The 18713-nt window shown below is 42.8% G+C and overlaps 1 protein-coding gene across 1 annotated transcript in view; it reads right to left on the reverse strand.

The window, feature by feature from the left end:
- LOC135377221 (vacuolar protein sorting-associated protein 8 homolog) overlaps positions 1-18713 on the reverse strand; it is an 83866-nt gene that overhangs the window by 25679 nt on the left and 39474 nt on the right. The window contains exons 18-22 of the mRNA XM_064609514.1: positions 13478-13652; positions 11614-11833; positions 10408-10497; positions 6457-6551; positions 3535-3653 (exon numbers count right to left, since the gene is read on the reverse strand). Coding sequence (XP_064465584.1) covers positions 3535-3653; positions 6457-6551; positions 10408-10497; positions 11614-11833; positions 13478-13652 — 699 coding nt within the window. The remainder of the gene's footprint in view (positions 1-3534; positions 3654-6456; positions 6552-10407; positions 10498-11613; positions 11834-13477; positions 13653-18713) is intronic.

The following is an 18713-nucleotide window of genomic DNA, read 5'->3' on the forward strand; positions in this document are numbered from 1 at the left end:
TCTAGGGAACTGTCCTCGAAAAATTGGCTGTATCTCAAAATAACGTGATCGAAGTCCCCGTTGCAAAATAAACTACTGTAAATAAATGTTATCTGGCTGTTTCTGCGCGGAAACTGCCAAAGCCCACTTAGACTAACCTGAACATGAAAATGCAAACACCGAACTTTTACTAAGATAATAATCAACTAACTAACGTGCTGTTGTTCCGTTTGCTGTTTTCGTGGCTCATTTTCCTTTGCTGATGATGACGCCCGAATAGGTGTCGAAACGTTCACGATTTTTTCTTTTGTCAACTTGTTATGCAAGCCAGTGTTACTCCATACTATTAAAGAAACGTGCTGTTCCGTCGCGTCCGTTTCATTTATCTCCTATTTCTTAATTTTATTTATTTATTTATTTATTTTATGTATTTTTGGAATAGCAAGCCGACGTCTCGTTTGGCTGACCTTTAGCCAGTTTTTTTTTTTTTCCCTTTTCGTCTAATAAATATATCCCCCTCCCCGTCGCTGTCGTTGGTTGTCGTTGGTTTTCCTTGGTACGCGAACGTGAATTTGGGTTCCGGAAAAGACTGTTGCTCATTGCGTGGGCGGAAATAATTGTGCAGCGGCCGCTTGATCGATTTTTCTTATTGGTTCACGTGGAGCGTTCATGAAAAAAAAAAAGAAGAAGATAATAAAGATAAAAATAAATCGATCAATAAAAGAAAGAAAGAGAAACAACAAATAAAGCTGCAGTTCTAAGTACCGTTATCCTAAGAAACATTTAGCTGTGTGTAATCCGCTTGCTGGCTGTTTCAACATTACGAACATTACAGGGCAGTCCTGTTGAACGTTACTGGAATGTTTGTGAAGTCAGCCTTCCACTAACCATAAATACGAGAGATTCTCGTTAGCCTTATGAGACAGTTGACTGAGTAAGCACAAACCCGAAACTCTTACCGAAACCGGTCTCTTACACCGGCCGCGACAACGCTGGCTGACAATAATCCCTTTACGAGCAGCTAAGTAAGCTTTTGTTCTGGTCTCCAAGGCCATGCCCTAAGTCCGCTGTCCATGAAAGTAAAGAGGAGTGAGGGAGCACTACAGGGCGCGTGCGCGCCGCATGGTCGGTGGATGGATACGGTCAAAATGTTCCGCGCGGTTTTTCCTGTGCTACGGCTAGAGGGCGACACAGAATGATGCGGTTTACGGGGCTTTGAGACGGTATTTATCCATACTCACGTTTCATGCTTTTTTATAAAAATGGAAAGTGGTAGACATATAAATTTGATGTCTATCGATTCCTGAAATAATTCCAGAGAAAGTAAATGGAAAGTTTTTTTCAAAATGGCTATAGAAGTTAATAATAAATAAAACCTGTTCAAAGAGGGAGGAGAAAAATTGTGTATTTTTTTCGCATTCGTGACGTCGCTGTAAAATACATACGACATATATGAGAAATCCTGTAGCGTAAATAGTTTCATCTCATCTTCCTCTTTATGATGAAAGCACCCGCGTTAAAATCTGCGCGGAGGTTACCGAGAGAAAGCATAAAAACTGTTCCATAGGAAATACATTGGGACGGAGAGCTGGTATGCCCTCTTAAAGGAAGCCCAACAAGATGGACAGTACTTTACATATACGACGGTACTTGCCGGCACACTGAATTCGCAGTGTGAATCGATCTGAGCTCACAGCAGTGTACCAGTTGACCCACGACACAAATGCACTACCAGTAAGAACAACTCCATTTACTGGTGAAACCACAACCAATCAAAGAGACACTGTTATGCATGCGCTCCTTCTCCATTTGTCATGTTTCTGACTTGTTTAACTTTTACTGCTCATGTGTAAAGAGAAATGTTCACATATTCGTCCTATAGAGCTACACAACTGGCCTATTATATTCCTGCTTCATTCGTCCGCTTCCTCTCTGAAGAGCAGGTGCCACTCACACGGACAACTGCGCTTCAACATGTTAAAAAAGACTCGGAGTCCTCGTTTGACTGCTAGGTGACAATTTGCGAACCAATGGAGACCAATGTGTCCTCGTTCGGGTAGTCAGAGGCACTTATTTTATGTCCAAACCGTTTTGTTGCCGCTATTATTTTTCCAGTTCTGCTCCGGTTGGGTCCAACAGTGTCATAAAAATTTCTGTTCCGGCAAAAATAACAGTTCGGTTACGGTTTTCGGTTCAACACCCTGGAAAGGTACAAGATCCAGTGAACCGGTAATGCGAGAGCTGCCAATATTCCATACAGACTGTTCTGCTTAAAACAACAACAGTCTTTGTTTGGGATATTGGGGGCTTTTGTCCAGAGGCCCTGCCCTTCACAATTAAAATGGGAGACGCACTAAAAAGGCTGTTATCGCAGAACAACTCACTGTGGTCCCAAGCAGTTGAGTCTCAGGAGCAAAGTTAAAGCTGCTTTTCACACCACCGTTTTGTCTGTTTCAAAAACGCGATTCATACGTTTAGCACTATAACTTGGTGCTGTGATTCTCAATCACTTTCAAATTTAATGTGACTTAATCTCCAACAACAGACAACGCAATGTTCCATCTGCACTGAGTAGCAATTGCCTAGCATGTGATGCCAGGTACCCAATAGTATTAGGTAGACCATAGAGCTCAATATTTTTCCCATACCAAGTCTACTTGATATAAAACTCCAGTACTAAAACATACGCATTATGGACCTTTGGCAAAGCTGTACGACTAAAACGTAATGCCTGAGCACTCAGAAGGTGAGGGATGTATTCAAAGTAAAAAATCAGTACAGTAGAACCCCTTTATAGTGAAGTCTTCTGGACCATGAAAAATCTTCACTATATCAGGATCTTTACTATATCAGTAGTTCATTTTTTTTTCTGGTATGTATGACCCACAGAATGCCTGTAAGCAGCAGATATTGGTTGTAATGGAATACACACACTGTATTTACATGAAGACACATGATAACAAGTACATTTGGAACTGGTGCTATCTGAAGTGTTGCAGGAAGGAGGTCTGCACAATTTTTTGCCCTCATGGCCGCTTCCGCTTACGAAGCTCGAAATGCACTGCAATGTACGGCGCGTTTGACAACACCAAACAAAACAAAATGGCGAGCCTGGATGCCTGGCTGGTTGGTCATGACCATGACCATGCCTTTCATCCTACGTCATTGATGACGCCCAACTTCCAGAACACGGCGTGAGTTCCATTTTCGACTGCGATGCCGGAACGAGTCATTTTTTCGGGGAAATTTCGAAGTTTCTGCCAACTTTTCTTCACTATATCCGGTTCTCGGCCAGAAAGTCTTCACTATAAACGGGTTGCCAATACATGGGCGTCTATGGGCATTCAATTGGGACCGAAATTTTCCTTCACTACATCAGTTTCTTCACTATAGCGAGGTTCTACTGTACTCAGAAAACATTCCATCTGAACCAATTCAACTGCTCCTACGTACCCTTTGTCCTGTTGCTCGTATAACAGCATTTGCAATCTGCATGTTGCACCATCTGATATTTCTCTTGGTGAGCACTTGGAAATAAAATAAAATGCAACCTACCCTTGCTCTTTGTGCCATGTAAAGCTGTGATACAATCAAACACTTCCTTCTTCACTTGTGGCACTGCACTGGCTGGTTCGATGTTACCGTGAGGGTAGCCCCTCCCGGCCAAGCAGCAACTGTTTCCCAGATTCATACAGTTGTTAACAACATGCTGATCTAAACTGAAAATTGCTATGCACAAAAAAGGATAGGAATGCATTCTAAGATGGAAGGAGCTGCTTCCTGACTGTGATGGCACATTTATGCTACAAAATATCTCACATGGGGCTGCAGGCACTGTGGTCAGTTGGAAACTCTGGATCTTACCTTTCAGGGCTCTCACTTTGCACCTTCGCTCGGTCACAGAATCTTGGTCTAATCTCAAAGATTAAGTTTCCAATGGTCCACCAATACCTTCCCCCACCCTTAACCCCTATCACTAAACAGTGTTCCTTCAAAAATGCTTTAAGCACATACTTTCTGCACCCTGCTCGAGCGTGGTTTCCAGCTAGCGAGCTTTATCCACAATATTTGACACAACTTGGATGGCAGTGAAATGTACCCATGCAATTTTCCTACACCCTTTGATACTTACATCCTGTTGTTTTAGAACAAATTGAAGAGCAACCTTTCAAGTCGTTCCTTCTTTTTCTGTTTTTTATTAATCACCCGCCTCATTCTATCTCTTGTTCATTTGTAGATGACTGGAGATTTATATTTCTTCCATCGCTGATCAGCTTGCTCCCCAAAATGACCCCCTTTCCCTTTTGACGTCTTATCAGTTAGGACATAAAAATATAAATGACCCTCACGAACGTCTTCCAATCTCAAAGCATGAACGTTGGCCAAAACGATACATTGACATTTTAGTGGGCCAAAAAGTCTTGCACAACTGCATGCTTTGCTCATCGACAATGCACGCGTTTTCTTTTCTTCATTTTGGCATCCCCTCTAAGTCTGTTCCATGAAGGCGGAAAGTCCGTGTATGCCACAATAGACGCTGTGACGTCCCTATAGTGGGAGTGAGTGAACCTCACGACACACAAGTGAAAGCAGGTATGAAAGCGAGACTGTGTGATGCATCCAAAGCGTGGCATTTATGAGAAACAGGCTTCCTGGTAATGCCTGGTAATATATCCTCCCTTCCTCAACTTGGGTTATGCAGGAAGTCTCTCTGCTTGTTTTATAAATTGCCTCGTAATTGGGCCTTGAAACCACATTTCATATTTCCTCGACTAGACCATACTTTTAAAATCCAGCATGTTTTTTACGATACAACACCGCTATCAATGAATGGAATTATCTTCTATAGCTGCAGATATTAATGTCCACATCCATATTGTATTGCACTGTGTTATTGTGACCCCCTTTCATGTAATGTCCCATCACTTGAGGTCTGGGACCATAACTGATAAAGTGTTGAGTACCAACGTGCTAAAAGTATCAACTTTCTCAAGTAACTTATTCGTAGGGCCAGAAGTTTTCGGGTTTAACCCTATTTCTCCCCGTTTGTACCCCCCGAATGCAATTATCAGACTTCGGGTTCATCAGACCCAATATTTGCGCCCGGACGATGTCAGTAAAACCCGAGAAACCGGCCAAACGTAGAACATAGAGGAGGGCGCAAGCTAACCGGCCAGTCTCAATCCGTGTCGAGCCGAGCGACGAGTCAATCCAATCCAACATCTGATTTGCGCATGCGCACCAATTGGCAGGCTTTTTGCATTCTCCCCGGTTGTGGATGCGTCATGCGTCCGCGTCGGACGCTTTCGGTCACACTTATCACACGAACCTTTGTGTGACGCCTATTCTTGGGATCAAAGCCTGCTGGGCAGACCAAAGAAGACAGCCCACGACTGGGCGAGGGAGTACTCAGATCTTGAGGTTAAGAAGAAGGCGCGCCTGGACGCTTTTCACATTTCCCCAGATCCAGCAAAAAAGCCTTATGATCGCATCAGAGAGCATGTGGCGTCGGCACGGCATGGTAAATTGAAAGCGGACTTTTGCAGAGCTGACTGACTGACAAATGGAATGCCACATGCATGAGGAACCTAACAGAACTTGAAAGGGGCCAAGTGACGCAGAACGAAACATGGAAGCAATCCTTGTTCCTCGGCTTTTTTTCACTTGTAACTGACCCTGCATCTGTGCAAGAAGAATTTTGTCAGTACTTAAAGGAAGACATCCCAACAAATGATGGCCTGGGCATCATGGAATACTGGTCCCCATCATGGTCCCATCATGGAGTACCCTAATCTGAGGTCAGCAGCTCTGAGCTTACTGTATATCCCCAATGGGAGTTGTTGACGTTGTGGTGACTTTCAGCCAGCTGCGTTACGTTCAGATGGCAATGATGCTGTACGTTAACAAAGGATGGTAACTACAGATGACATCATATTAACAATTGTACCTTCATTCCTTTAAATTTTTAAAACATTTCGAGAGAGTACATGTGTTACCATGTCATAGCTGTGTTGTAAGGTTTCGCTGTTGTATTAGAAACATTGAAGTGATGCATTTAAGAAAGAATTCCTTTTCTGGTACTACGTACACTACGTACATATTAATAGTATAGGAATCCTGCCACTGTACCGATATAAAATAAAGCTTTTGGACTGGAAAATGCATCCTGCTGTCAGTCACCTGAATTTGCATGAATTTGGCCATCCAATATATAACACCCGATTTTTGCACCCCGAATTGAGAAAAAAGTATTTCCCAAAACCTTTTCGTCCTAATATAAGACCCGATTTCTCCCTGCACCACAATGCACTAGCACAGTGCAAAGAATTTCAACCGATATTTGCAGGAATTTAGGGTATAAACGTATTTCCCCGATTTTTACTCCCCGAAACCGGAAAAGGGTAAAACCCGAAAACTTCTGGCCCTACTTATTGGTATTATACATGATATGGTATGACTGGTATTGGTACCCCTCACCTTATGTACACAAGGAGTTTGTTACCCAGAGTGACTTGTTTGTCTGTGAGTTGTCTGCCGTGTTGGACAGCTTCCTCCAGCATAGCCATAAATTCCTGAAAGTCAAGTCATGTAGTTACTGACTGAGCATAAAGTTAATATGTATTCAAGCTGTGTTTTACATCACAGACAAGGTTTTGCTCACTTGGGTTACACAAAGTTCATTTCAGAAAAACCTGGTAAAAAAACCATGCACCGTATTTTCTGGTGGATGACTCACGATTGAAAAAAATGTTTTTTCCGGGTGGATACCAGGCGACCTGTAAACTCAATGTACCCTCATGTGGGGTCTAATGGGTTACGAGGGGGTTGCAAAAAAGGGCTACCTAGGTCTTTGTAGCGTTCTTTACTGAGGGCAACATGGCATTTGTGAGCCAGCCTAGGGTCAGAGACGCAACATACAGGTTTTGGTTACTGTGTACTTTAAGGACAATGTAATGGTATAGTTTTAGGGTATTTGGGACTGTAGTGCTGTATAATAATACATCAAACTGTTTCTAATTGTAGTGGGTGCGCGTTATACACTGGATGATATATGGTTCTAATGGAAGGGCCTGCGTTAGATGCGTTCCTTTATAGCTTGCCTTCATATTGCCAAAGAGATTTTTTCTTTCAGAGTTATTGAGTAACAGACCTTCCAGGCACCACTATCATGGTAGCATCAAATACAGGGCATGAGTTCTTGCTGGTCTACTCTACACTACCGAAAGTTTGAAAATAACTTTTTGTGGTGCTTCGCTACTTTTTACCCTGTCACAAAACACGGATGGTCGCTTGATGTAATTTTGTTTTGTTTCTCCAAATGTCTCCATTCTGGAAGCCTTTCAAAGATTCTCAAGGAAAAACATGCAGTATCGTCTTACAGTCAACAGCAAGAGTGACCAGGAAATGTCACCCCTGTTCCTGCTGTCGATGGTCGAGAGCGACTTGGAGGATGTAAATGCATTCTCAAACATCATTGAGCAACAATGCAAGGAACGTCGTGGCATAAGCTGACGACGACGGGTGTCAGAGTGTCATCCATCATCCACCAGTAGGATGCTAACCTCACCAACTTCAAGACTAGCATGTCACCACGCACGTCAAAACCCGCCTCTGAGATTCACCTGGCTCACTCCCCGGACCTTGTGACTAATTTCTCCCGTAGATTAGAGATGCGTTCTGCAGCTTCAAGATCAAGTCAGCAACAATTTTTTCATGCATCCAGGGACAATGAATAGCCGTGAGAGGGTTTCAGTATCTCCCTGGAAAGTCGAGCTGGCAACATGAGCCAAATTTTGTTTATTTATTTATTTTGTTTAGGTATCGCAACTAGGTAAATAACCTGTTGCTTTTCTCTTCATTTTTAGCCCTTCTGATTGAGAGGTTATTGCTAAGGCCCCTGGTTTTCTGCTGCAGCAAATTCAAAATGCTGCGGCACCAACCTGTAAATTCCGCTATATTCCGCAACAAGGTGTCAACAGCTGCTTGCAACAGCAAACAATTCATTTTCTTGGATAATGTGGAAAAAAAATTTTTGAAAATAAAATTACATTCAAAGCACTGTTGTGGCTCAGCATTACATACATGGTATCTTGTGTCCATCTCTGACAAAGAACGCCATCTGTCACCTGCAATCATTTTATACCTGCTGAAACATCTTTCAGCATCTACAGAGTTTATAGGAACTTTGTAGGAAGGAATTTACAATACATGCTTTTTGCATTAAAAGTTTGGAATTTCTAGCTTATGGCTTTAGTGTAATTTTTCTGGCATTAACTGTCACAAGAGATACATGTAATTCTTCCGTGGGCCCGTATTCTTTAATGTTATACGATAGTGTTTCCTGCTTTTCAGGTGATTATTGACTGCAAAATTTGATGGCATGTTACAAAGATAGGTTGCAATTGCTTCTGAACATCCATAGGTCACTTGCTTTTAGCTTCTTTGCTAGAATGGGGAAGTTACATCTTTAGGTCACCCTTTTTGTTCCTGGGCGCTTTTTGAAGGCAACCTCCCTGACATGAAATCAAAATCCTCCAGTGCCACAGTGCACACGGGAGGACCCCTTCCTCGTGCCAAGTATGCAGAATAAACTTGGGTTAATGTTATCTTAAGCTAAAGCTAAATTAAAATCTGGTCTTGCAGCAATTTCGTAAAGCAGGCTTCATCTCATGCAGGGAAGCTTTAGGTGAAGCTGGGAGGTGTCGCTCATATTTGGCAAATAGTCCAATATTTGCAAACCCCAATATTGATTATTCCTTTTGCAAATTTAATACTTGGAGTGATCGATATTAGATTAAAATTTTACAACTCGAATAAATGCACACTCCCTCGGTCAAATTCTGTGCTGAACCAAGGATTCCGCAGATTGTTTTGCGGAAAATCCGGGTCCTTAGTCATTGTCTCCCGTCATTCTTGTCACCACATCGAGAGGATTGAGACTCGATATAGTGATGCAGCAACGTTTACAAAGGCCAACCCCGTGGCAACATGCTTAAACCCATACACGCTTGTTGAGTGATCCAGGCTTAAAAGGAACTAGAATCACGGGACCTCAACACTTTGGGAGGCAATGCGGTGGAATTGAAAAAATAAAAAAATAAAACTTGCCGTCTTGGATCAATTTCTTTCATATTTCGTTTGAGTCTTTTTCTGTCATTGGTTCCAATACTTCGCGGAGAAAACAGCGCTTGTGAATTTCTCGAAAACAGTCGAGCCAGTTTATGACGATACTGACGGGAACGCGAAATCTGATCGTTATATCAGAGTATCGCTACAAACGAGCTTTCGAGAAATTACCGTTCGGGTTCGCGTAAACGAAGTAGATCGCCACAAGTAGAACGCCGCTTAACATGCGCATTTGTTGTGAGCGCAGAAGCATTTTATCTAGCTCTAAATTGATGCAGCTATTTGTTGAAAGCTTTTGATAACATAACTGCCAATATCGTGTGAGGCACCGCACCTTTTGAGATTGACGACCTCATTCATTGCTCGTCATCACAGTTCTCACGGTCGGGACTGCATGGTCCATCAGAATGCGCCTCCGCCACAATCCGTCGACGAGTGTTTGGGTGCCGACACGCAACTGTCTGCCATACACGTTTTCGAAGCCACGGTATTTCACAACACTGTTTTGCACCAGTACGAAACCCGTAGAGTGCACGCAACTTCGGGTCGAGCCACGCGTCTTTCCTAATCATAAAGCGTCTCGGAACAGTGGACGCCATCATCGCAATCACGCAGCAAAACAAGGAAAAAAATCTTGAAGACGAGAGAACGATGTGGAGGGGAAACAACATTCTCTACTTAGCGCGAGCCCCAACACCCCCTCTCGAAGTCGCGTGCCTTGCAATGTACGCATCTAATCCCCGGCAGTCATGCGCGGATAAACGCACTGCGTTCTCACTTTAGCGCACACGGAGGCGAAGGCTCTTGAAAATGCCAATGCAATTTGTTTTCAGTGAAATGATGCAATCTTGTTTTCTAATTTTCACTCGTTTTACCGGCCACCAGGAGAATTCCGATCCCTATATGCGAGCAAGCACTTTCGCGGCGATCTTTATATCGATGTTTTGTTCACATGTAGTTCAATGGGAGAGTTGACGGGAACCAGCGATTCGATCACAATATCCGAGTTATCGTTGTATCGAAGATCGTAATAAACAGGCTCGACTGTACTTATACAGTACTTTAAAAAATGTCCACACAATTGGAGCTGTTCCACAGAGGGTTCCTTGAAACCTGCAATTGTCCAAGGTTAGACGTGGCTTTACTGAAAAAGTCCCATTCTCCAACTAAGTTGTACACTGCATGTGATGCCAATATGTGCATATCTGCTGGCAAATAGAGAGCAAGTTTGCTCAGTTTTTGAATTTATCGTTGCTTTCTTGGTGCATACAAGGTGCATTGGTGGTTACAAGGATACTGTACCTCAATAGGAGTTTTGTAGTCGCACATCCCCCTGTTGTAAATGTAGATGATACCGTCGTACAAGTCGTGCTCCCAACATAGCTTCATTACCTTAAAAGAGCAAAGGCTTAGCAAGTATTCACATAATACGAGTTTCCATTCTGTTGCTCAAAAACGTTTCCTTTAAAAGTTGAACCAAAGTGGATGTTTATCAGGTTCTTAGTCTTAGTAATACTGTTAGTCCTCAAGTGCAGGAGTGGGAAAATATGTCGCGGGATATTAGACAAATAATTACTAGGACGTAAAATGTATTCCAACAACTTGCCATTTAGAAGGTGATTGGGCTACTATATTGCATCACCTAATGTCATTTATATGAGGAACTGTTCCATCTTACTGGATTTATCCTTAGGAATCAATTTGGCCTCAGAGAAGGTACAATATTATGCAGTATTTAAAAACTTTGCTATATTCTATGGCAGGACTTAGGGAGGGGGGAAAGAGAAATCCAATGTATAAACTGACGTTTTGGGGGGGTGATCGCCACTGAAAGACAGTCACATTATGACACTGCAACCGGGAGCACCAAGACTTGGTCAATTGTCATTTCAGTTCTAGTGTTTTTTTTTTTTTATTGTTTCCTTCACTGGCAATTAATTATCATTCGACTGGATTACACGGTGAAACCAGTCACGCATGTGGTCTGTATGCTCACACATACAGACCACATAACATGCCATGGATACCAACAGTGAAATGTAATGTGATCCAAATTAAATTGGCTGCGTATACTTGATGAGCACTTAAAAGTCCATTTGCGGTGGGGTACTAATGATACCAGGTACTTTTGGGTGCAGACTGCTGAAACAGTATCAAGATGCCTCAAGCACCAAGCCGAGGGTATAGTAGAGGAACATTACATGGTCAAGGGACCACTCAAGCATGACTCAAATGGGCTCTTGCTAGAATCATCTGGCTCATTTTTCTCCCATTGGTCCAGCATTGGCAATCATATGTCCAACGCAACTATGTACACGCCCAATATTATGCAAATAAAAAATAAAGTGCCGTTCCTTATTAACCAGTATTTAATGCTATCAACCATTCCATTTATCATAAGACCATAATGCTACATTGTCAAGGCTACTGCTAGCACCACACTAAAAAACATGGTAGGTGTTTGCAAACAGTGCATCCACATAAAGCAAAAGGCAACTGAATGTTCACCTGGTGAATATCCAGACACGCAATGTTGAGGCGTACAAGGCACATCTCTAGGGTAGAAAACATTTCCCTACTGGCAAGGAAATTAACAAAGTCCTTGGCCATGGCTGGACTAAGCCTGCTGATCTGTCCTTCTAGGATGGGGTTGGATAAACTCTGCAGAAAACAATCCTGGGCCATTGGTTCCACTGAAAACTGCTCATACAGGCGTTCCAAAAGACCACTGCAACGGCAAATAGCAATTACCTCTATATGTGGCACCACCTCCCAGTCACAAATTGCAATACTGTAAAGGTCATTCATTTCACGCGCAATATATTTTTGCGTTTTTGAGCCAGTTGAAAAACAATTTGCTGCAACTTAAATTCGACGCAACCCTTACAACCCTCGGTGACTTGAGAGGTTAACATCAGATCAGGTTGGAATTACTAATGATACAGAAACAAGTTACGAATAAAGCAGCATCGTATTTGGTGTTGTTCTTGTTTTTCTTGCTTCAGTCGTAGAGGTGACCCACAATCATGATATTCAGTGTCTAACATGGTAAAGGGTACACCCAGTTCGGGAGTACTTAGATTTGCAAAGAATGCAAAAAAGAGAGAAAGGGAGAAACAGCTGTTCATCAAGTGTGCCGAGTAATAGCTGCTCCAGGAGCACCCGAGAGTAGCTACTTAACGTGCCCATTGTTAATGCTGTAAAAAGCTACGAGAGCAGCACAGATACCGTTATCTCCAACAGAGCATGGAGCTACAGGAAATACCCTAAAGGGTACACAAGAGGGTACACACCATTATGGAAAAAAAAATCAACAAAGATTGGGAGGCAGTATAACAGTTGGAAAGGATGCATCACCACCGTTTGCCCACAGCTCATCCTCAAACATTTATACTTGTCATACTTGAGACCACCTTTGTTGGTTGGACCAAGATTGTTGCCACATTCAGTCCCCATTTGCACTGCTTCCTTTGTTTCGCACTGACTGGCACTGACAATCACAACACGTGGTCGGCCCCTCTCACCTGACCTCGTTGTGGCGCAGACATTCCAATCTAAGATGACCCCAGACATTGAAATGCAGGATTTTGGAGAAGAAAAATTGCAGAAAATATGTGAGAGATGTGAAGAAAGCAAAAGCACACACACGAGGAGTGCAGGGAGGGCAGTGCTCATACAACGTTCTCATGCAGAATAATATCGTTTTATCTTTTGATTGGAAGAAAAGTTGGAGCCCGTTTTTCAGCTAATTGGGAGTGTTGTCACCCTGATTGGCATACAGCATGCTATGTGGACAAGAGTGGCAACAGTGAGAGCCAAAGTTAAGCACACCTGAGGCGCACAAGTTGGTTTCGGCTCTGTCTCGGATCTGGACAGCAAGTACGGAGACCAATGTTCCAGATTTGAAAAGGGTCACATTCATTCAACATCAATGTCCAAGCCGTCCAAAAGCATCGCCTGTCCTTTGGCTTATGCATTTGCCAAAAGACAAAAACGTGCACTGGACCAACTCTCTGATGCAGCAGGTGCCGTGGCTGTCACCACATTCTGTCACATTTGTCTGCCTACTTATTTCCAGCCATCTTTTCCTTTTCTGTGCTCTAAATAGGTCTTGAAAATTTCCCCGGAAGTTTGCTTGGTTATCCCGAGGTGTCCGGATAATTGAGACATGACGGCGATGGATATTTCCACGCTCATCTCAGAATGGGTTTCCACTTTGCTAAGTAACAAATTATATAGACAATTAGTCAACTAGTAGTTATCTGCCTAGTCATATAGACTGACTGCAAACATGCCATCTGTGCTGCCCTGTATATGAAAATATCATTTGTCCAAGGGAAGCAATGAACTGTAGGACTCTTTGATGACATACCTTGACTCCAGGGCAATACAGTATTCCACACACAGTGGAACTGTCTCACTCAAGTGATTCATCAAGACCTTGCCACCTTCGGGAGATGCCAAAATCATGTCTGCGAAGGTCAACAGCAGCTCTTGTAATTTTTGAGCCGTCTGCCACTGCCGCTCGGCTTTCTTGCCCACCAGACCTGCATTCAAGTACAAGGTGATTAATTGGTAGTGTATACTAGCTGCATCAGAGACATGATGCCCCAAATATACAATACAGACAAGCACATCTCGCACACTGACACTGCTTGCAAACCTCACCACCTTTTTCTTGGCTCTGTAGTCAACAGTATGGCTCACTTGCTTTGCCAACCACGAGTAAATACTAGCACACAGTCATTTGTTCCTCTACCAAATTCCCTGACCAAAACAAAAGAGAATTAAAACAAATCGAGGCTGACCTGCTTGTCATATTGGTCAACTGCTACTCTTTGGCATAATTCCATGACAGACGATTTTCAGGTTGACCCTGACGGTGGGAGTAGCAGTTTCCTCCAATACACAATTCTGACAGGACTGCACTGTATAATAGTGCTTTTTGCAGTTCCACTCCAATTCTTTCAGATACTGCAAATCCCACGCATTTCAGGAAACTACTTCAACCGAACAATGCCGTTATCATTCCATGTACATGGGATAACAACAAAGGGTAGCTCAATTTCTCTTCCAGGTAGGCTGGAAAAATATCATTCCATACATAAAGAGAAGCAAAACATTCCATTCTCAAAAGCCTCAAGTGAATGCCAACTTTTTTTGTCAAATTTGCGATGCTATAACTTTGGAATGGGCTTCCTCTCTAAAGTGGCCATTTTTCACATGACCTTCTGATCAGAGGTGGGCAAAATAGCTTTATTGTCTAATGCATTACATTACTCATTGCTTTTTCATGCTTAGTAATGCATTGCTAATACGATTACTTTCATCACGCAATCAAATTACTTTGGCATTACATTTTGGTCAACTTTTACGTTATTATGTACACTTTCGGTGATAGCAATTAGAGTTGATGCAAAACTGTCACGTATGAATTGCCATGTACGAGAGGAATATGCCAAATGGGCAATCATTTATTGCAGAATAGAAAGAGTTGACATAAGTGGTGGGGAAAGCAGCTTTGGAATTTCCTCAACTTTCACCCAAGTAATGAGTACTGCCATTACACATTACTTGTCCAAAATCTAATGGCATGGCATCACAAAAGAAAGGACTTTGGCCAACTTTCGTAGAGTAGCCACCTGCAGCAAGTATGCTTTTCTTGCTTCAACAATTCCTCTAAACCACCCTTTGTTTCTTCAGTAATAAAGCTTGCCTCTGTGAGGCCTCTATGCTCATCCTGCGTCAACAACTCCAGGTACTTTCAGCTGTCCAAGTTGAGCACACATTTTCTGCCAATCTCTGCACATCACTAGAAGACTATGATTTTGTTTTTCCTGGCCAGTCGCTTGCGTCAAGAGATCATTGGCTGCTTCAAACAACACTCTCTCTCACCTCAAGTACGGCACACCTCGAGGCAATCCAGGTACATGCGTCCAATGGAGCAACATCAACAACTCATCAAGTACTAGCCACAAGAGCCTCTCAACGGGAGAATACTGCTATCCCCTTGTACAACCAATGCACTGGATGAGTACACCATTCACGGAACGTCACATGACCTGTTACAGACCTCAGGAAGATGGGCTAAGACGAATTTATCTAGTCACCAATCACTTTTCCAGTCAAATGAGCTCTCAAAGGATCTCAAAAATGCAAACAATTTCCATGCAAAAAATAAATAAAAAAAGAAAATAAAAAATCTACAGCAGTGCGTTCTCCTGAGAGTTTAAAGAAACAATTTTGCAAGATGCTCCATCATGCCTTTTTAGTGCCCATCTACAGAAATATTACGCAGGTGTTACTGCTCCGATTTTTTCGCAATTTTTTCCACAACAGAAAAAAAAAACATTGCACTTTCTTTGGATGTACAAACTCCCGCTTGCTTGATGCCATGAAGCATGTTTCGTTGGATGTTCACTGGCCAGCATATCCAAGACTGTGTCTCAACACAGTCTTGGGGTGTACTGAGCATGAAGCCATGACATCCAGCAAGCTCCATACAGCAAGCAACGCTGTGTTCCTTGTTGTGGTGATGGCTTTCATCGGCAAGGAGACCCCGAAAAGGTCAGAAATTAACTTGGGCAATTCTCAACATGATGTATCCGATCGTGCCCAACATCGTATTTTTGACATTGAGATTGGCGCAGACGAAGCCAGCAGCTGTCATCAACATCCGACCGACAATCCGAGCTAAAAAATAAAAATCAATACCTCGCCTTTCCTTCGTCACTTCCCAAGAATGACTTAAGTAGGGCCATCATTATACGCATTGTCACGAGTCATTCAGAGACCTCCTCTTTTCAAATAGGAACCACATATATAGTTCAAAGCTCTGGGATATTCTCAAGCCGTGTATAGGTGCATGCCTCTGCACTGAATTTTAAAATTTCAGGGAGCCACAAGAAAATCACTGTTTCCAGCAGCTTTTCTCTTGAAAAACGACGGGTCCAACTTTCTCGATATTTGGCGCAAACAAAGCTCAGTCACCGTGATTTCATAATAAGGAATAAAAACTTTGCATTTTCTTATGTGCACGCTTGTGTAGGGTTCTGATTTGTAGAATAATACCCGTGGTGATGAAACTCAGTAATTTTAGCTACAAGGCCTAGCAAGTTCAACCCAACGGGTGAGGCCACAGTCAGTTGACATTCACAAATCACCTACTATCAACTGCAGAGCTCACAAACTCCTCCCTATCTGAAAGAAGACAGCCACGTTGGCTACAAGACTCATGTATTATTAAGGCCCTTCCTTTTCTGAGATTCCACGATTCTGCAAAAATTTGTGGCGGAATTGTGGGCCTGCTGCGGAATATGAGGTTTTGCGCAGAATTTTGCAGAAACCGCACGCTTAACTCAGTTTATGCGCGATATGAACGGACTTTGCTCGCACCGGGTCGGCTTGCGTTGCAGCGTAGATGCGCCAACCAGATAAGGCCACCACACTCTAACATACATATTGGGATTCTGGACTGGAATGCAACCGCTGACCCCTGCTTTGGTGTCCATAGCTGTCAAGTACCTCTGTGTGACACTTAGCAAGTACACTTTGATAGTCAGTGACAAATGTCACTCCCTCTCAGAAGAAAGTACAATGTACCTTCTTATGCTAAGTCACAAAAGTTTTTCTAGTTGTAACCGTGTTCTTTGACACTAAGAGCTAATAGAGAGTATTTACTATCTGAATTAGGGCGCCTTTTACCAAGGAAAAATGCAGAATTCATAGTTCCTTGCTGCGAATTTGCAGCAGCAGAAAAAGGGCCTTATATTGTCATTTGTAACATAGCACCATTATGTATATAATCACGAGTGAACATTTTGAACAAGCAAAGACAACATCCAGTCCAAGGCGCCACCACTGCCCCTCATTTTTGCAAATTTTAAGACCACAAGATCATTATTTTCACAGCTACCATTTGGAACACTTTGCAGCACAATCACATTCAATTGTCTATTGATAGGTCTTAAGCTACGTTGATACAGTCGAACCTCACTATAACGAAACCCACGGGGACTGCAATTTCTTTCGTTGTATCGAACATTTCATTGTACCGAATTGAAGGTCACGGATCGCGACCTTTGCGAGGGCGCGCGCTGTACATAAGCGTCGATAACTCCCGCTACGATGCGGAAAAGTTTTTCGTGAAAAATTACAACAACTCCAAATACAGCGCCAAAGTGCACCTACGGCATTTTATTCTTGCGTGAAATAGCCGTTATACGCGTCTGCGTCGTGCCTAGAAGACGCGGTGTCACGCTTTGTTCGTACGCCGCCGAAGCCTCCGCAGCTTTCTCCATATCGTGCTGCGATCTCCCGCAAACATTCTATGTCTATGACAGTGCGTTTTCCGTAAGGCTCCCATTGCTACGGCATGTTTGTCCCCGTCAAGAAAATCATCTAGGCTGATTTCGTCACTTCCGCCGCCACGCGAACGAAGCATTTCCCACGCGCGCGATGGCGCCTTGCATCTCGTGCTCTTTTTACTTGGCTGCAACTAGAGTGACTCTAGCTGTAACCGAACAGTTCAAAACAAGCGCGAAAAGGAGACGCCTCAGAAGAAAATCCCTAACCTTTCAATGACTCAGACTTCCTTTTGTAGGCAGCAGATTCCTCCCGACCCTAATCGCGCGTGCCATCTTTCGCCGCGTGAACAGGACGCTGCTTGCGCCCTTTGTTTTCATGACCCTAGAGTCGGCTTTGGGGTCATAAACCTTATCTCGTTCTTTCGCTGTATCGAGGCGGCGGCTAAAAAGTGTTTCGTTGTAGCGGGAATACATTGATCTCTATGGCCCTCTGCCAGGGAATCCAAATTATTTCGCTCTATCGCTCTATCGCGAATTTCGTTATATCGCGTTTCGTCGTAATGAGGTTTGACTGTATATCTGAAATGGCAACAGTGAAATTTTCACTCAATTTCAAAGGAACAGTTTGTTGCATCAACACACTGACTTAGAAAGAAACAGTGTTTTGTTTCCAATTCCATTTTCCATTGACTGATGCTATTTAACGTTAACTCCTGCACATTGCACAGCTTAAAGAAATTTTTTAAAGTGTACACTAGGAAATGGAACCTGAGAAAAGTAATTTAGGGCAGTAAGTGTAAGAGAAGGGTATACCTGAGAAGAAAGGTAATAGCTTAGTGTACCTTTTACATTTAACGGCAAAGCATTGGCAGAGCAAAGTGAATAAACAATAAGAAGAGAGTATTTACATCACCCCACTCACCATTTGGCCATTAAGAGAATCTATCAACACATGTATAGCACATATACTAAATACTTGTATATCAGCGAAAAATCCATACCAGTTTCATGAGTATAAGGAAAGTGTTCACATTACGAAATACTAGCTATTCAGTGCACCTCAGCAGAAAGCATTGGACTGCACAAACCTTCAGTTGTCCACATCTCAAGCCATACACATTGCTATATATCTCGTGGAAAAATTACATGTTCCCAAGTGCACATATGTTTAGAAAAAGGAAGAAAGCCATAGCCTCCGACAAAAGTACACATCAACTCATGTACATAGGCACGGATGAGCCTATTTCTACGTACTAAAAACCGGAGTCAACCGTCTGGCACATTTTGTTTGTACATTGGAAG

The sequence above is a fragment of the Ornithodoros turicata genome, chromosome 1, assembly GCF_037126465.1.
Source record: "Ornithodoros turicata isolate Travis chromosome 1, ASM3712646v1, whole genome shotgun sequence".
NCBI lineage: Eukaryota > Metazoa > Arthropoda > Arachnida > Ixodida > Argasidae > Ornithodoros > Ornithodoros turicata.